At 35.6% G+C, this 20,128-nt stretch overlaps 4 protein-coding genes across 5 annotated transcripts; 2 read left to right on the top strand and 2 right to left on the bottom strand.

The window, feature by feature from the left end:
* Window positions 1–548: 548 nt before the first annotated feature.
* LOC110684162 (shewanella-like protein phosphatase 1) lies at window positions 549–5,161 on the top strand. 2 transcript variants are annotated; one of them, XM_021860572.1, is made up of 9 exons: window positions 549–1,086; window positions 1,462–1,562; window positions 2,895–3,008; window positions 3,390–3,602; window positions 3,753–3,918; window positions 4,024–4,205; window positions 4,359–4,447; window positions 4,568–4,637; window positions 4,827–5,161. In XM_021860572.1, the coding sequence occupies exons 1-9, from the start codon at window positions 867–869 to the stop codon at window positions 4,911–4,913; spliced, it is 1,242 nt and encodes a 413-aa protein (XP_021716264.1). In that variant the 5' UTR covers window positions 549–866; the 3' UTR covers window positions 4,914–5,161. The 2 variants fall into 2 exon arrangements, with proteins under 2 accessions (XP_021716264.1, XP_021716265.1); XM_021860573.1 differs by having other exon boundaries at window positions 648–1,086; window positions 3,783–3,918.
* Window positions 5,162–6,500: 1,339 nt separating this feature from the next.
* Window positions 6,501–16,253, top strand: LOC110684163 (malonyl CoA-acyl carrier protein transacylase-like). The gene is made up of 10 exons (XM_021860574.1): window positions 6,501–6,932; window positions 7,165–7,250; window positions 7,402–7,468; window positions 13,559–13,701; window positions 14,953–15,001; window positions 15,096–15,233; window positions 15,320–15,400; window positions 15,505–15,681; window positions 15,816–15,902; window positions 16,029–16,253. Exons 1-10 carry the CDS (start codon window positions 6,687–6,689, stop codon window positions 16,089–16,091), a joined length of 1,137 nt encoding a protein of 378 aa, XP_021716266.1. The 5' UTR covers window positions 6,501–6,686; the 3' UTR covers window positions 16,092–16,253.
* Window positions 16,240–17,196, bottom strand: LOC110684165. Its single transcript, XM_021860575.1, has 2 exons — window positions 16,992–17,196; window positions 16,240–16,912 (listed from the first exon to the last, which is right to left on the bottom strand). The coding sequence occupies exons 1-2, from the start codon at window positions 17,029–17,031 to the stop codon at window positions 16,416–16,418; spliced, it is 537 nt and encodes a 178-aa protein (XP_021716267.1). The 5' UTR covers window positions 17,032–17,196; the 3' UTR covers window positions 16,240–16,415.
* Window positions 17,197–18,510: 1,314 nt separating this feature from the next.
* LOC110684166 (chlorophyll a-b binding protein, chloroplastic) lies at window positions 18,511–19,498 on the bottom strand. Its single transcript, XM_021860576.1, has one exon. It carries the CDS (start codon window positions 19,420–19,422, stop codon window positions 18,619–18,621), a length of 804 nt encoding a protein of 267 aa, XP_021716268.1. The 5' UTR covers window positions 19,423–19,498; the 3' UTR covers window positions 18,511–18,618.
* Between the last annotated feature and the right edge of the window lie 630 nt (window positions 19,499–20,128).

Below are 20,128 nucleotides of genomic sequence, written 5' to 3' on the forward strand. Positions count from 1 at the left end.
CATATTTTTAGTCAAAGAATTTAATTCTTAAACTTTACCAGTAATTCATAAGTTCATAACCTATTTTCATGAATATAAATTAATATTATGTGTGAAAAAAGTGATTTTATAAATAAAAATATATAGATTCATTTCTTTTATTGGGGTTTTTTGAGAGAGAAAACAATAAAGAAGGTAAAAATGTAAAATACACATTAATGTTTATAGTTACATACTTAGTTAAAAGTTGAGCCGAATTGGTTTAATTGATATCTACAAGCTTAAAATATAAGATCAATATTTTGTAACGATAAGGTAGAATCTAATTTAGTTACTTCATATATCATTTGCATTTCAATCTTTGTGTGGTCGGGTTACTTTTAAGGAAAACCTATTCAGGGGTTACTCAAGGCCTGTTCTGATTGACTAAACTGAATATTTTATGAGAGAAGAAAATTAAAAACTGAAATGAAAATAATTTGAAGAGAACAGACCCTCAGTCAGTCAGTGGTTACTTGTTAAAGGTTAATTAGTCGGCCAAAACTTACTTACAGGGGGTTACTTATAAGTTATAACCCCGACCACATGATATGGTCATAAAAAAAGCTAATCACTAAACACACTACATGATTTATTATTAAGCTAAAACGACTTTAAGTCTGGAACAACTCTTTTTTTTTTTTTTTTTTAAAGGGGGATAACTCTCTTATCACCTAATCGGCTAATCCAGCTTTTTATTGGTAGTTAGTTAATTTACTTTTAAAACGGACTATAAGAACAAAAAGATGTGCTAATCCTTAAGATTTCCTGGTTTGTATCTTGTAAATTAGCTAACAGTAGCAGTGAGCCAGTGATATGTGGAGTAAACTGAAGAACACTAAACTTCAATGGCTTCTCTATCTCTTTGTTTAAAACCATACAAATTTTTTCCCATCAAATTTTCTCTCTCTCAAAATTTTAAAACCCCAGAAAATTACAATAACATAATCAATTATAGTAATAACGACCCTATTAATTTCAATGTTAAAGGTAAAGATTTGAAGCCCATAATTATCACCGGCAATCCTCCCACTTTCGTCTCTGCTCCTGATCGTCGAATTGTCGCTGGTTCGTTTTCTCTCTCTTATTTGTTTTTCGCAATTTTATTTCATAATTTTTTGCTATAATTATTTGATTTTTGAGATGATAACTGGGTATATTTTGTAAAATTATGATAATTGGCAAGTGGGTTTGAAGATTTTTTAATTGTAAAGTGGGAATTTGTGGGAAAGTTCTGAATTTTTAAGAGGATGCCTATAATTATATGGTTAAAAATTATGTAAATTAAGTGTAAATTAAGCCATGATTACAATTAACATTGGAAATGATTACAGATTAGGAGTATAGTTGTATGTGATAGTTATTTCTTGTTAAAAGTGGTGAAATGTTTTTAAGTTTGAAGCTTTAATTTTTGTTGTCATTGAAATCTTGTGAATTGTGTAGTGGGGGATTTGCATGGAGATTTGTCTAAGGCAAGATGGGCGCTCAACATGGCCGGAGTCTTGAGTTCAGATGGTCGAGACTTGTGGACTGGCGGCGAGACGGTATGCTCTAATACCATGTCCTTGTTTGTATGATTCCATGGGAGATGATGGATTGATGGATAATCATGATGAATTGTAATATGTGAATATCTATATGTTACACCTTTCTATATTTATAATACAATAGTTTTTCATCCAATAATAATAATAAAAAAAAACAATAGTTTTCCATACAAACAGTTTGTGTCCTTGTAATTGCGTTCTAGTTGCAAGGATTGATATTGTCACTGCCAATTTACGGTGTTTCCAGCATTGTGATCAAGGGATGAAGGCGTGTCTTAGCTATTAGTGTTGAGTGTTGATTCATTTGTCTAGTGGTTATCTATTCAGATTTAGTTATTGTGTTAATCATTGATTGTTGGTTCTCTGTCTAGTGTTTACAGTGCCATTATATGTACATCTGCATCTTTTCGGTGCAAGATTATGTGATAAGTAGATATACCTATGTCAGCGAGTTGAGTACTAGATATGGTTGGATAGGAAGAGTTTTGGGAATGTTGTTTCTAACATTGTGTATATATAATAGATTGATTAATTGTTCAATTAGTGTTAATGGTTGATTGTTAATCATCTGTCTAGTGTTTACACTGCTATTTATATGTACTTGCATCATTTCGGTGCAAGATAATGTGATAAGGGCATGAGCAATAGAACAAACCTCTAATGGGTTTGTTCACTTGCCACATCATCATCATACAAACCCCCCATTTAACAAACCTTTCATCAACAATAGATAAACCTATTCAAAGATTTATGTATGGGACCCATTGTCAATACAACTCATCAAAACAAAAACAAAGAAGTTAAATGTTTAAAGAAAAAAAAATTAATAATTAAAAAAAAAAACTAAAAGTGGGCCATGGAAGCCTCCTTGAACCGGTTTGTATATACAAACCTGTTGAAAACAAACCTCTTTCCACAATAAGAGGTTTGTGGACAAACCTCTAATTTTTTTCCTCAAACCTCTAAACAAACCTCTTATTGTGGATGCCCTAAGTATCTATACTTATGTCAGAGAGTTGAGTACTTGATATGGACATATGGTTGGATAGGAAGAGTTTTGGGAATGTTGTTTCTGACATTGTGTATATATATGATAGATTTGTTAATTGTTTAACCTATACGCGACTTCTTGATTTGTGTGAGAGGCAGCTTAGCTGCATATGTGTTGTAGGGAAGTGCCTTACACATCTAGCCCAAATGAAGGCGCGTTGGAATGGGCTTTGTGCTCCAAGTTACAGTAAAATTTATATATTGTAATTTGATGGTGTGGGAAGCTCAATTTTGAGTCTAAATGGGTCACTTATACTTGCTTTGTTTATCATGAAATAGGTGTTGATACAGCTTGGAGATATACTTGATCGAGGGGAGGATGAAATAGCTATCTTGTCATTGTTGCGGTCTCTTGATATTCAGGCAAGAGTGGAAGGAGGAGCTGTCTTCCAGGTATGTGCGTGTGTTTGGATGTGACTGTTGATTTATAAGCCATGGTGTCATGGTGATATGTTTATTATCTTTGTTTTTTAGTGAGATCATGAAATGTCCTTCTGATGTTAAAACCAACCTTTAATGACCTTCATATACCTCTATTTTTTTAATCATTGTTCACCCTCATACAACATGAATTCCTAGCTTCCCTCTTTTTTCCTGCTTTGAAGATGCCATTGTTATAGGTTTAGCCAGTTCATAAATTGATTTTGTTATACTACCTCCGTTAACTATTATTTGCAACAAAGGGGTATTATTTGTGAGATATAAAATATTCCTTTGTTGCAAATACGGAGGTAGTAATTATTTTGTTGAAACCTTTCTTTATTCCTTGGATAGGTCAATGGAAATCACGAAACCATGAACATAGAAGGTGATTATAGATACGTTGATTCTGGGGGATTTGAAGAGTGCATGGATTTCCTAGAGTACTTGAATGAGTGTAATCACAATTGGGATGAAGCTTTTATTGGTTGGAATGCTGTTTCAGAGAGGCGGAAAGAAGATCGTCAAAAATACCAAAATAACTTTGATCCTTGGAGTCTAATTAAGGTATTGGGACTTTTTGTTCTGCTTGATATTACAAATCAATTCCCACTTTGTTATGCTTATGCATCTATTATTTGCCGAGTTTGGCATTTCTGATGAAGTTTCAGCAGGCAGTCTCATGCTCTTTATTCATGCTGTGTTTTTTGACGATAGTCTTGTAATAATACACATGTATTAGGACAGAAGCAGAGAGGAATTATTGCCCGGTCAGTCCTCCTTCAACCAGGAGGCCGACTTTCTCGTGAATTAGCACGGCATCCTATTGTCCTTCAAGTTAATGATTGGGTCTTTTGTCACGGTGGACTTCTTCCTCACCATGGTGTGTACTATGAACTCATCCTTTAAATGCTTTTATTTTGGCTTTTTTTAAAAAAAGTTTGGATGTTTGACTCTCAACTCATATAAAAAGAATTTGGTTATTTAGTTGGTTATGGCATAGAGAGGATGAACAAAGAGGTTTCCCATTGGATGAGAGTGGAGCATGACAATGACGAAGATACTACATCCCCTCTTCCTTTCATTGCCACGAGGGGATATGATAGTGTTGTTTGGAATCGCTTATACTCAAGAGATACTTCAGATTTGGCTGACTATGAAATTAACCAGGCAAGAATTTTCTGCTTTCTAAGTTGCATGTATAGATATGTTCAAAACTTCCCTGTTTTATCAAAACTCAAGAATGATGCAGATACCTTCCGGAAATTGAATGCTGCATTCTGATTAACTTCTTTTTATTTTTTTTTATTTATTTTTTTTAAGATACATGAAATGCTTGAAGAAACTTTACGAGCTCTTGGTGCTAAAGCGATGGTGGTGGGTCATACCCCTCAGATTGATGGGGTGAATTGGTATGTGGTTAAATTGATAGCATGCAGTATACCTGGGGTGGCTTCCTAATTATATTGCACAGTTGTGATGCTTTCCTGAACTCACTCTCAAAATTTGATATATTTTGTATGGATTTGTAGTGAATACAATTGTAGCATATGGCGCGTTGATGTAGGAATGTCTAGTGGAGTTCTTAATTCAAGACCAGAGGTAAAGTTTCTACTTTGTAGCTTAGTACTTAAAAAAAAAATTTCGCGGAAGTTCAAATAATAACTCCTTGTGTTCATTAGAAATCTTAGTCTCTTTTTTGGATATATTTGGGTTAGGATTTTAGGTTCCATTTTTTTAAGTGTTTGTGTAGTTTTTTTAGGGTGTCTTATATGTCAATATTTCTGTTAGGTTTTGGAAATCAACGGCGACAAAGCAAGAGCAATTAGAAGCCATGGTGATGCGTCCAATGAACTACAGGTTCTCAGCTACTTATAAAACAAAAGAAAATGTAACTGGGATGGAAGCAATATGATTAATTTGGCCAATCTTGTAAATATTGAGCCAATATGTTCGTTTGTTGATAATAATGGTTGTGTGTTTATTGCTTGTTTCATTAAAAGATCACAATTTTGTTGCTATGTTGATTGTTGATGAACGAAAACAATTATACTATCACTTAAGATAAATCGTCGTGGTTAACTCGACATATATGCAAAATCCATAGCAAACAATATTATCACATACTTCCTCTGTTTTGTTTTTAGTTGACACAAATTAACTTTTACATTATTTACAAACTACAATTTGATTAACTTTCGTGATTTATAGAAACATAGTCACGTGAAATTCTGTTTAAATCATCTCAATGTATATTTTATATTAATATTCACTTTTAATAATTTACCATGCCGAAAGTTAGAGATATTAATCATTAAAATAGTGTGTTGGCAAGCATGATTAAAGGAAGGTGTCAACTAAACTAGGGTCTGACACCTTAATAAATTAGGGCCGGTTCTTTTCAGCTTAATTTTAATTTAACTCAGTTCAGTTTCTAATTTCATTCACTCATAAACAATTCAGTTCAGCTCAGCTCAGTAAATGAGAATAGACCTTTAAAACGGAAAATAAAATCTTTGATATAATGTGGCAAACAAATCTAAATATTATACTTCGTATTACTTGATCCATACTTTATTAGGTAAGTTTTTGGTAGATAAATTCTTTAAAATACCCTTATAAAGTGTATGTGAGGACTAAGGACAACTTTTAAGGGTAAAAAGGTGAATTATACGGCGTACACACTAAATACAATTTCTCTCTAATTTCCTTCACTATTGTGCGAAAGGCTATGAGTCAATTAAATAGAAATAGAGGAAGCATGTAGCAAAAAATGTAATATAATGTGGATCTACCATTTTAAGTTGTATTCCTCCGTCATTTGATCCTTAAATCTCTTCCCGTGACTCCAAATCAATGTATTTTACTGCGTATTATTTCTTTTTTCTCACATTCTAATGTTTCATTCTAAACGCAAATCATTTTTACGCCGTATAAAATTTTCCAAAATTTTTTATCCAATACAATGTTGCTTCAAAAAATTCTCCAAACTTTTGACGTAAGGTGATACTTGTATGTTGCTTGCTGTTAAAAATATATTGCTACGACTTGTTTAATTATTTGATTTATTATCTTATTAGGACCCTCATTTGCACCATTAGTTTGCTACAACTCATTTTAATTGGTTAATTTTTTTTTTTTTATAAAGAAATTCTTATTAGAGTATCCCTCATTTGCACCATTTGTTTGCTACAATTTTTTTTTTTTTAAATTTTTTTTTATATATGTTACTCTGTATTAGAGTTCCCCTTATTTGCACCATTAATAAATAAACAAATACAAGCTATTACAAACTTTTATACGTAGTTGGATCGGGAAAAAAAAAAATCATATATAGCTGGTTATATCATGTGCCGGAATTACATGATTAGGGGTTACTCAATGAAAGATTACCCGATTAGTGTTTTTAATGTACGTCAACCGGCCATATATATTTTTCTGAAAGGAAGACTTGTGGAGTTTGAGTTCAGTATTTCCAACCAAATTAACAACTATGAACTACAAGTCTATACTTAATATGTGTTTAATTAATTGTTTAACCTTGTAAACTCCGCAATTCCCAAACTTATACAGGTTGATTCCTAAACTGCCACCATTTTCTCTCCTCTGCTGCTATACTATCTCTCTTCCACTTCTCACACTCTCTCAATCATGGCATCTTCCCTAATTCTACCTTCAGTCTCTCTGAAAAAAACCCCATTAAACTACTCTCAATCCCTTAAAACCCAAAAGTTTTCAAGCTTCTTTGGGTTTAAAAATGGCGGCAATCTACGAATCAAGTCTCACGGAACTAGGGTTTTTATGAGCGTTTCTACTGGATCCCCTTCTCAAACTGCTGTTGATGACGCTTTATTCTCCGATTATAAGCCTTCTTGCGCTTTCCTCTTTCCTGGGCAGGTCATTGTTCTTTGCAATTTTTTTTAATCTTTGATTTTCGCATAATTCATTTAATATTTGATGTTTTCTTGTGAGAATTCAGAGATTTGATGTATTAGTAGGTTAAATTGGTATATAAAATTGAGATTATTGATCCGCATTGTAGAATTATAACTGATTAATTGCATCTTCAAGTGTAGAAATAATCAAATAGTGGGTTTGTGTTAATTTTGGGGGCTGGCATTGTTTTCAGGGAGCCCAAGCCTTAGGAATGGGTGCAGAGGCTCAGAATGTGCCTGCAGCTGCTGCCTTGTTTAAGAAAGCTAATGACATTATGGGGTATGCTTAATTGTGATGCTTTTTTCTGCATTAATTTTTTTCCGGCGCCGAGCCTGGTTTTAGGTTTGCAGTGTTTATCTTTGATGGTTGAGGTGGGAGTTTTTTGTGTGTATGCTTTAATTGATTTATTTCTAGCCCTTAACATCTGTAGCTTTGATCTTTTGGAGATATGCATCAATGGACCAAAGGAAAAGCTCAATACAACTGTCTTAAGTCAGGTATCTTCCTCAGAAAAATGAAGTGTATTTTCTGCAACTTTACGAATATATGGCTTAGAATTACTATTTTTTTTTTTTTTTTAATGCGGTATATTGTTATATCGATAATCTTTGCCTTTATATGTAGAATTGAGCTAAGCTAAAGTTAACAAGCTTATCCTAGTGGTATATAGAGCTATCAAAAGTTGACCCGACCCGAAATACCGACTTAAACCCGATTATTAACCGACCCATCTAAACCCGAAAAAATGGTGATCCACACCTGACCTGAAACCAACCCTATTCCCAAGTTGACCCGAGTATGTGAGACCCGAACCCGAACATGAACTGACCTAGAGATGACCCGACCCGAATGTAACCTGTAAATTATTAACCTGAATCAAACCCACTTGAACCGAATTTGACCGAAACCCATTTTAACCCGTCAAAACACGAATTTAACCCGACTTATTACTAATCTAACCTAAATTCAACCCAACCTGTTTCTAACCCGACTCGAATTTAACCCAACCTGTTACAAACTCGACCCGAAATCAACCCTGACTTGTTATTGACCTGACCCAAATTCAACCCGATTTGTTATCGACCCAACCCGAATTTTACCAAACCTATTGCTAACCCGACCCAAAAATTCAACCTCATCTGATACTAACCTGACTTGAAATCAACACGATTTGTTATTGACCGGACCTAAATTCAACACAAATTGTTCTTGACCCGATTTCAAATCACCTTAAATGCAATTTAGACCACCTTATTATTGTTGATCAAAGCATTTTGTCTAAGGAGACCAAGTCGGTCCATGCGATCAAAAGAAAGGAGCATCATCCTCAAATTTAAGAGTTAAATATAGTATATATTTGTTGTATAGTCAAAGAAGATAATTATTTTCTTAAATTATAGACTATAATTCCCTAGTATATTGCCATACATATTGTAGTCAATGGAAATAATTAGCTTGATAAAAATGATAATTATCTACTTATAGTTAGTTGAACCCGAATAACCTCACTTGGAAATGGCCTGACCCTATTGTTACCTCTAAACTATTGACTTGAACATAACCCGACTTAAAAATGACCCAACCTTATTATAACCCACAAATTATTGACTTGAACCGAACCTGACATGAACCCGAGAATGACCCGACTTGAAAATGACCCGACCTGATTATAACCCGCAAATTATTGACTTGAACCAAACCCGACTCAAACCCAAGAATGACCCAACCTGATTATAACCCGCAAATTATTGACTTGAATCGAACCCAACTCCCGAGAATTACCCTAATCCGTTTTAACCCGCAAAAACCCGAATTAATCCCGACCTATTGTTTACCCTACCCGAATGTAACCCGACCTGTTATTACCGCGACCCAAACCCGATAAAAGTGTGACCCGACGTGACCTAACGAAAACATGACTTGACCCAAACCTGCCCGCATAGGTTATGCAATTAATCCGAATTGACCCGACCCGAGTTGACCCGACCCACTATTACCGACCCAAACCTGACACATTTACCCGAGTTGACAGCTCTACCCGAAACCTCAAAATTTCTCAAAAAGCGTGGATATTAAACTTCAATTTTGGAATTTTTTAGACTTTTTTTTACCCGGAAATAAAAATTGCAGAAATGTTTACCATGGTCCCTAATACCCTCCGGGTGTCCAATTGGCTACGTGGAACCATCCAATTTGCCTTTAAAACGACCAATTTACCGATTTACAACTTGCACGGATTTCATTAACTCAAGCATACTACGAACATTTATGACATCATATAATAATCATATATGGTTTCAAACGGCATTATATGACCCCGAGATGTATCCCCAAAAATATCAATGCTTTTGACCCCAAAACATTCGAAATTTTTAAAAAAGCGTAGATATTAGCATTCAATTTTGGAAATTTTTGACATTTTTTCGTCCGAATATAAAAATTGCCGATATGTTTACCATGGTCCCTAATATCCTCCGGGAGTCCAATTCGGTGGGTGGAACCATCCAATTTGCCTTTAAACAATTAATTTACCGGTTTACAACTTGCATCGATTTCATTAACTAAAGCCTACCACGAACATTTATGACTACAAATAATGATCATATATGGTTCCAAACGGCATTATATGACCCCAGCATATATCCCCTAAATTTCAAGACTTTTCGACACCGGACCACGAAACCTAAAAAATTTATCAAAAAGTATGGATATTAGCCTTTAATTTTGGAATTTTTTGACTTTTTTTCGCTTGGAAATAAAAATTGCCGAATTGTTTACCATGGTCTCTAATACTCTCCGGAAGTCCAATTGGGTGGATGGAATCATCCAATTTGCCTTTAAACGGCTAATTTACGGGTATAAAACTTGCACCGATTTCATTAACTCAAGCTTACCACGAACATTTATGACAACAAAAAATGATCATATATGGTTCCAAACGACATTATATGACCCTGAGATGTATTCCCTAGAATCTCAAGGCTTTTTGATACCGGGCCCCGAAACCTCCTAAATTTCTCAAAAAACGTAGATATTAGCCTTTATTTTTGGAATATTTAGACTTTTTTCAAATTTTTACCATGGTCCCTAATACCCTTTGGAAGTCCAATTGGGTGGGTGAAACCATCCAATTTGCCTTTAAACGACCTATTTACCTGTTTATAACTTGCACCGATTTCATTAAATCAAACCTACCACGAATATTTATGACAGCATATAATGATCATATATGGTTCCAAACGTCATTATACGACCCTAAGATGTATTCCCTAAACTCTCAAGGCTTTTCGACACCATGCTCCGAATCCTCCAAAATTTCTCAAAAAACGTGGATATAAGCCTTCAATTTTTGAATGTTTTGACTTTTTTTTCGCACGGAAATATAAATTGCCGAAATATTTACCATGGTCCCTAATACCCCTCGGGAGTTCAATTGGTTGGGTGGAACCATCCAATTTGCCTTTAAACTACCAAATTACCGGTTTACAACTTGCACCGATTTTATTAACTCAAACTTACCACGAACATTTTGACAATAAATAATGATCATATATGGTTCCAAACGACATTATATGACCCCAAGATGTATCCTATAGAATTTCAAGATTTTTCGACACCGGGACCAGAAACCTTCAAAATTTCTCAAAAAGCGTGGATATTAGTCTTCAATTTTTGAATTTTTCGACTTTTTTTCGTCCAGAAATTGAAATTACCGAAATGTTTAGCATGGTCCTTAATATCCTTCGGGAGTCCAATTGAGTTAGTGTAACCATCCAATTTGCCTTTAAACGGCCAATCTATGTTATTTGGACACGCCATTTTTGGCCTCATAGGTATGAAATCTGTTCCGGACACTCCGTTTGGCTCTCGGGTGTGGCATAATTGTCTTGGAACTTCAAAATTAGAAGGGAAGAGTTTCAAGGTAAGAGGTTGAAGGTGGAGCTTGGAGCTTCAAAAATGGCGAATAGTAACACTCAACACACGAGAGAGAATAGAGAAATAAAAATGAATGGTGGAGTCTTTTATTTGACCTATACTCCACTTTCTCTTTTTACAGAAATTTCAATAGATGTTTTTAAAATTTGACAGTATCAATAATAGTTTTGGCAGGATTCGACTATTATATTAGGTATTTAGGTAGTTGACTAGTAGTAGTACTACTTTTCGTTTACAAAAAAAAAGTAGTAGTATTGTATAGAGTACATTATACAGTCTAATTTAAAATAAAAATTGCTAATTTTTTTATAGGGACTTGCTACGAATATCGTATTTTTTTATTGCCGTATCCGTACCCGAGTCCAAAGTTAAGACGGAGTCCCAGTGTCCTAAAATTTTGAAAATGGCGAATCGGACACTTGGATCCATACCAATATTGGATACCCGTACCCGTGTCAATGTAACATAGCGGCTAATTTACCGGTTTACAACTTGCACAGATTTCATTGACTCAAGCATACTACGAACATTTTTGACATCATATAATGATCATATATGGTTCCATACAGCATCATATTACCCCGGGATGTATCCCCTAAAATATCAAGACTTTTCTACATTGGGCCCCGAAACCTCTAAATTTTTCAAAAAACGTGAATATTTGCCTTCAATTTTGGATTTTTTTTACTTTTTTTTCACCTAGAAATAAAAATTGCCGAAATGTTTACCATGGTCCCTAATACATTCCGGGAGTCCAATTGGGTGTGTGGAACCATCCAATTTGTCGTTAAACGACCAATTTACCGGTTTACAACTTGCACTGTTTTCGTTAATTCAAGCCTACCACGAACATTTATGACAACAACTAATGATCATATATGGTCCACACGACATTATATGACCCCGATATGTATCCTATAAATTTTCAAGACTTTTCGACATCGGGCCCCGAAATCTCCAAAATTTCTTAAAATGCGTGGACATTAGCCTTCAATTTTGGAATTTTTTGACTTTAATTTTACAAGAAATAAAAATTGCCAAAATGTTTACCATGATCCTTAATATCCTTCGGGAGTCCAATTGGGTGTGTGGTACCATCCAATTTGCTGTTAAACGGCTAACGGCTAATTTACCGGTTTACAACTTGCATCGATTTACTAGTTTTCAACGGCCAATTTAATTAACTTGCATTGAACCCAACTTGAACCGAAATTGACCCTAACCTTAACATGTTTAAAACCCGAATTTAACCCGACTTGTTACTAACCTGACGTGAATTAAGCCCAACCCATTTCCAACCCGACCCGAATTTAACCCAACATGTTACAAACCCGACTGATTATTGACCTGGCCTGATTCAACCCGACTTGTTATTGTCCCGACCTGAATTTTACCGGACCTATTACTTACCCGACCCAAAAATTCAAATCGATCTGTTACTTACCCGACTCGAAATTAACACGACTTGTTATTGACCCGACCTAAATTCAACCCAAATTGTTCCTGACGTGATTTCAAATCACCTTAAATGCAATTTAGACCACCTTATTGTTGTTGATTAAAGCATTTTGTCCAAGGAGACCAAGTCGGTCCAGGCCAGCAAAAGAAAGGATCATCATCCTCAAATTTAAGAGTTAAATATAGTATATATTTGTTGTATGGTCAAAGGAGATAATTATCTTCCCAATTTATAGACTATAGTCTCCTAGTATATTGTCATATATATTATAGTCAAAGGAAATAATTAGCTTGATAAAAATGATAATTATCTATTTATAGTTAGTTGAACCCGAATATGACATGACTTGGAAATGACCTGACATGATTGTAACCTCCAAATTATTGACTTGAACATAACCCGACTTGAATCCGAGAATGACCCGACTTGGAAATGACCCAACCTGATTATAACCCGCAAATTATTGACTTGAACCGAACCCGACTCAAACCCGAGAATGACCCGACCTAATTCTAACCCGCAAATTATTTACTTGAATCGAACCCGACTCGAACCCGAGAATTACCCTAACCTGTTTTAACCCGTGAAAACCCGAATTAAACGCAACCTATTATTCATCCAACTCGAATGTAACCCGACTGTTTTTAATACAACCTAAACCCGACCCAAACCCGATAAGAAGTATGACATGACGTGACCCGACTCAAGCATGACCCAATCCAAACCCAACCTGTATAGGTTATGGAATTAATCCGAATTGACCCGACCCGACCCGAGTTGACCTGACCCACTCTTACCCGACCTAAACCCGACCCGTTTACCCGAATTGACAACTCTAGTGGTATATAGTTCTTCCATGGATTTTATTGTATATACTGTCAAGTATTCTGTATCCATAATATATACATCCTATCAAAAACATCTGTTCTATAACTTCCATTGGCCTCAAGAAAATGCTAAATGTTCAATGGCAAACTGTATTAGATCTTTGTGTGATATTAACTACGAAGTACAACTATAATTTTCTCCTCTTGATCATTCTTATGTCCAGAAAACCGAATTTATGTATCTGATGTCAATTTAAGTTTCTGACCATCTAGAGGTGTTATTTTTATATTTTATATAAAAATTATGTTACGATTGTCCACTCCAAAAAGGGGACATTATTCAATCCTATGTTTTATGTGTACAGCCAGCTCTTTATGTTACAAGTTTAGCTGCTGTTGAGATATTGCGTGCTCGAGAGGGAGGCCAACAAATAATTGATTCTGTGGATGTGACATGTGGTTTAAGTTTGGGAGAATACACAGCTCTTGCATTTGCAGGAGCTTTCAGGTGTGTCAAGTTACACTATGTATTTCTCTTTCTATTGTCTGTTGCTTGATACTTATTAGGAATTGATCTTCTAATACTCCTTATAAAACTTGCCCCTTAATCTAGAGTTAAAGCCACGGAATATCCATGTTATTTGATAGAAAATGTTAGTCATAGTCACGGGATTTTGGATCTTGTTACATCAACTTTATTCTCCCTATGTGTTCATGCAAGGCCATAGGCTTTTGGAGTTTAGATAACTTAAACATTGCTTTTGCCCTTTCAAGAGATAGAGAATTGCAAGAATGAAATTAATGACGGGTCTTATCTTCCAAATGTTACTCCCCTAGATCAGTTGAAATTAGCTCCGTGGGAAGACTTGCATCAGCCTGCCAAGATTCCTGGACTTTAAAATAATTTTAAGTTACTGACTGAGATTAGATCAAATCCAATATATTAAGGTTCTGCTAACTAGTATATAACTGTGTTTCATTTGGGTTGTTAATCTTATAGTCATTTGGGCCTTTTTTAAAGACAATTAGAACTTGCTTTCTCTCCATAGCTATTATCCCTAGCTAGTATTCTGGTCTGGCTCCCACCTAAAAATAATCGACAACATTTATGTATTAGTTATTCTATGTGCACAATTCTTGAATAATGTGAACTTTGTAAATAGATGATGATGTCATTCTCAAACAGTTGTTAACGCAAATCACATATCCTTGTGGATCCGTCCTTTTAGCAGCCACAGAATGCTTATAGTTGAGGTTGAAGTTGCTAACCTTTGGGATGTTGTTTAGAGATAGCAGTTCTGCAGTTCTAATGAATAGCATGCAAGAGCAGATAGTTGAGCTGCAAGGACTCTGGTCGTATTGTCTTAAGTGAGACAATAAATGTCTTTAAGGGAGAAGTGATTTCCTGATATACAAAAAGTAGTACAATGGTTAAAAATATCATTGGAAAGCCCAAAATTTGGTACCTGATTTCAGATAAAATTTCAAGGAGGACAAGACTTTAAGGTGAAGTGTTATCAGGAGTGGTTATCTTAGAGGTCTTATTAAGATGATCCATTCTTCAAAGTTTATGAGTTTAACGATTACATTTAACTGCATATCTTCTGTAGCATAACTCTTTAGCGATAAAAATTTCCATTGTACCTAAAACAGTTTTTTGAGCACTAAGTTGGTTTTGTAGAGTGAGTACTAAAAATTTCCATGCCTGCTCCATAAGAATTCTGTACTCACTTGTGTTTGCCTTAATTAATTACTGAAGCTTCGAGGATGGCCTGAAGCTAGTTAAGCTAAGGGGTGAAGCTATGCAGGTAAATGATACAGAATTAGCTTAATATACATGCTTTGTATGTTTGAAGATGAAATCATCTCTGATGTATGGTTCTACCATATTTCTATTTACAGGCAGCCTCTGATGCTGCACAAGGTGCAATGGTTAGTGTCATTGGCCTGGATGCTGAGAAGGTTCAAACTTTGTGTGATGCTGCAAATGAAGAAGTTTCAGAAGACGAAAGAGTTGAAATTGCGAATTTTCTTTGCCCTGTAAACATCTTTCTGACCCATGTTTTATGCAAAGTCAATCGATCTCCCTAAATGTACAAAGTTATTAAATGAATCTACTTGGGCAGGGAAACTATGCAGTGTCTGGAGGTGTAAAAGGAATCGAGGCAGTAGAAGCCAAGGCAAAATCCTTCAAAGCTCGGATGACGGTATTATTTTGTGACTCATAATGTGCAGTTGTGGCAAAACTAGCAAAATCCTGTATGAACAATTTTTTTTTTTAAGAAAATATTCATCTACAACCTTCATTCAGGTACGATTGGCAGTCGGTGGTGCTTTCCACACCAGATTCATGGAACCAGCAGTTTCTAGATTAGAAGCTGCATTGGCCACAACACAGATCAGGACACCACGGATTCCTGTCATATCAAATGTCGACGTTAAGCCCCATGCGGACCCGGATACAATCAAGAAGATACTGGCACGACAGGTAAACTTTGTCGAAACCATTTTAAAAATTTATTCTCGATGAACTTTTTTATATTGCAGTAGTGCAGTACTTTGTCCAGAAATTGTTGCCAAAAAAATTCTTATCCAGAGACTGACACCACCCGTGTGTGATAGGCTACATCTCCTGTTCAATGGGAATCAACATTGAAAACTCTCCTGGACAAAGGCTTGAACAAGAGCTACGAAGTAGGACCCGGAAAGGTATGCATTTGGTTATGCTGGTAATTGCCATATAAATGAAGCCTCGCTTATCTATCCAATATGATAAGTTGATAACTAACATACATTTTATCTTCATTTGTTGTTTCACTTCTGTACGTATATCAGGTTATTGCAGGCATTATGAAGAGAATCAGCAAAACAGCTGAGATTGAGAACATCAGTGCATGAAAGAACTGAAGCATCGCACAAATTACTTTGTACTCCGTAGTTTATACGAATTCTTAGTTATAGATTCATTTGTAAGAGTAGATTGCAATTTTTTTTGAGCAAGAATAATAATCATGATTTCGTGTTCAGATTTAATTTAAAGCTGCTGTGAACTTGTAATAAGCGATTATTCTTAGTGTATGAAAAACTCAGTAACCATAATATATTGTCTGAGCTAAGCCTATAATTATCAGAAACATAAAATGTACTCCAATTCAGATGATCAAATTACAAAAACAAATCAAACCGAAAACTCCAAACATCATTGCACAATGCACACACAGATCAAGCAGTAGAATGAGGCGGCTGGCAGAGGCGTTGGAGTTGATGAACCCATCGATCCTCCGGCAAGTCACTAACCCAATCAGGAGGCATTCCGGGGAAGGAAACACCACGCATAGCTTCCATCACTCTCACTGCATTCTCCGACGACAACGGGGCATTTCTCCGGCTCTCATCTTCCTCAATTGCTCTCCTCATCGCACTATCCAAGTCCACTCCCATTCTCTGCTCATCCTCTTCTTCAACCTCAGCTTCACTTTCTCTCTCCACCTCATCTTCGCTCAGATTCAGCGCTCTCACCCCATTCTCAGCGGCAGCAGAGTAATCATGGCCGTTGCTTAAGCTGCTGTGTTGATTAACCGCGTCGTTCGGATCATGATATCCGTTGATATTCGGATTATTCAAATTGCCGTCTTCGTTGCCGTCAATTGAAGAGATCGGTTGGTAGTAATCGGCGATTTCGTCGGAGTTTGTGTCGGAATCGCTGTCTCCGGCGTAGTCTGCAAACGACGTCGTTAGGTCAATGAAAAATAAATAAATAAAGTATTTATAATCGAGAAAATTGGAATGTGAAATTACCTGCAATAAAATCGGTTCTGGAATTGGATGCAGCATTCATTGTTGTGGTGTATTTTTTCCAGATGAAATTGGAAATGGTACATTGGTACGATCGTACAAAGATAAAAGCCTGAAAATAATGTTACGACGTCGTTTTTCAATTCAACCCAAATTGAAATTAACAAAAAAATATTACAAACGTTGCACCAGCCGGAAATCGAACCTTATTGATGTTAATTGACACAAAACACCCTTACCTTAGCTTAGTTTAATAATGTCATTTATGCCGATCTTTCCTAAGCAATTTAGAGTTATTAGACTATTAGCTTAGTCACCTTACTCCAATTAGTATTATATACTCCTGGAGTACTATGGATCATGGTACTCCTTACACAATATATTTGAGTTATTTTGCGTACACTTTATGTTATATTGTTTAAATGTTGTGTTATTTTGTTACAACAATATGTTATTTACTTATATATTACTTCAACCCCAACTCATGCTATTTTTAATTTACATTAAATAACATGTACTTATTTAAAAATAACATAGATATAAATTGAAATAATAATAAATTCATATCAAAATAACATTAGCAGTGTTGAGTTTTAAGGCATCTTGAAGAGAATCAAACACTTTAGAAGATACTAAATTTCTGGACATAAACACATTTACACTCTTAAATTACCTTCAAATCAATTGATTTCTAAGAAACACAGAAAATTAGAAGAAGAAAAGGGGAGAGAGAAATTATGTTAGATTTAGAGTTGGAGTAGTGAGAGGATGAGAGTGAGATTGATTCCTAAAAAACCCAAAAACTTGGAAGAAGAAAGGAGAGAGAAAGTGTATGATTTTGAGTTGGAGTAACTGAGAGGAAGAGAGAGTGAGTGCGGGAGGAAGACGAATGAGAAAAATAGCAAAATAACATACATGTATTTAAAAATAACACATATAGAATTTAAAGTAACAAAGAGTTAACATCAAAATAACATGAGTTTTATAAAACCTGGAGTACCGTGTGCATGGTACTCCAGGAGTATGCTAGAAATTGCGACCTCACTTAGCTTCCAACCAATAAGATATTAATCTAGTGGTTAAGGTTAAAAGTATGTGTACAATGTTACACATTCAAGTTCCTACACCACCACTTGTTATATGTACAACAACCTTTGTGGTTCTTTCGCACTTAAAAAATCTTATTCACCTTTCAAGAGTATTAATGTACATCTATTATAAATTTACTTTAACAATAATGACAATAAATGTCTTTAAGGGAGTAGTATTTTCAATTAGATAAATGAAATTTTACCTTAGAACTAAAAAATTAAATTCAATGCAACTTACAATAAATTAAATTGAACAAGTAGATAATTGGGCTTTGTATGAATATACAGATGGATTAGTGAATATATAGATGGATTGGTAGTATACAATTTCAAGCCTTTATCGGTTTGATTTAATTCATATATCTTCAAATTGAAGCTAATATAGAAATGAAATCAATCAAAGGCACAAGTGCATAAAATATGTAAAATGATTAGCACACAAAATTAAGGGTTATATTCATTCATCAAAGAGTTGAGATCAAACACAATTTACATTCATTTCTCCTCAAATTCTCACTAAAAAATCCTAAACAAACACATCACTTTCCGGGAACAAAGTTGGTGGCGTAGGACCAAGCATTGTTGTTAACTGGGTCCGCAAGGTGGTCAGCAAGGTTCTCCAAAGGACCCTTTCCAGTAACAATAGCTTGAACAAAGAATCCGAACATAGAAAACATAGCCAACCTACCATTCTTAATCTCCTTAACCTTCAACTCGGCGAAAGCTTCCGGGTCATCAGCCAAGCCCAATGGGTCAAAGCTACCACCGGGGTAAAGTGGGTCAACAACCTCACCAAGTGGCCCACCAGCAACACGGTAACCCTCAACAGCACCCATCAAAATAACCTGGCAAGCCCAAATGGCTAGGATACTTTGAGCATGGATCAAACTTGGGTTACCCAAGTAATCAAGCCCACCTTCGCTGAATATTTGTGAGCCAGCTTTGAACCAAACAGCCTCACCGAACTTAACACCATTACGGGCCAAAAGCTCGGGGAAAACGCAGCCCAATGCGCCCAACATGGCCCACCTACAGTGGATCACTTCAAGCTCACGGTTCTTAGCAAAAGTCTCTGGGTCAGCTGAAAGCCCAGCAGTGTCCCAACCATAATCTCCAGGGAATTCACCAGTGAGGTATGATGGGGCCTCACCGGAGAATGGGCCCAAGTACTTAACACGGTCTGGGCCGTACCATGGGCTTCCTGATGAAACAGTTTTGGGCTTTCCGGCAGTCTTCCTCATGGTGATCCTTCCCTCTCCGAGGATTTCGGAGGCGGTTGGGCCGAGCTTTACGGCCTTTCCGGCTAGGGAAGGGGAGGATAGAGCCATTGTGGAGGATGCCATTGTAAAAAAGGAGAAACACAAGTGAAAGTAGGAAGTAGAAGTGATAATAATGGAGTGGGGTTTGATGGAGATTGTAGTGATGAAGTAAGGTTATATAGAAGAAATGAGGGTATCTACTTATCTAAAAGATATCTTTATCTGAGTTCTTATTTGCCAGGGAAGATTTTGGTAGTCTATTACTTGGCAAAGTTTAAGCCATGAAGTTGTAGATTTTTTTCTAGCCTTTGATAGATGAGTTTTGTAGGGTCATGGACATGTGGTTGATTTTTGGTTTGCTTTAATTTATTCTTGTTTGGATATGATGATATCTGTTTTTGTTGTTCTTGTTGTGTGATCATCGTTTGCAACCACCGGGCTGGGACCATGAGTTTGGTAAAGGCGGAAGAAGTGGTGGGATTTTAAAACCATGCAATCAAAGTAATGTCTTGTTTGGTAATTAGTAACATATATAACGGATTGTATTAATTGATTGTACTAATGGATTGTATTAGATTCTTTGAGTAACTTTTAAGGCCAACTATTGTATCAAACAACATTTACGAAATGCTAAATTGAGTACTGGTGGTTTTTTCAAATCAGATCTGCTTATTAAATTTTAAATACTTCTATTTCTTAAAGCGACTTACTTTTCAACACCAATATTGGCTAAAATCTCATCAAACATCTCTTTACTAAACGAGAACTAAATGTCTAACAAGTAGAGCTG

Source organism: Chenopodium quinoa, unplaced genomic scaffold (assembly GCF_001683475.1).
Source record: "Chenopodium quinoa cultivar QQ74 unplaced genomic scaffold, ASM168347v1, whole genome shotgun sequence".
NCBI lineage: Eukaryota > Viridiplantae > Streptophyta > Magnoliopsida > Caryophyllales > Amaranthaceae > Chenopodium > Chenopodium quinoa.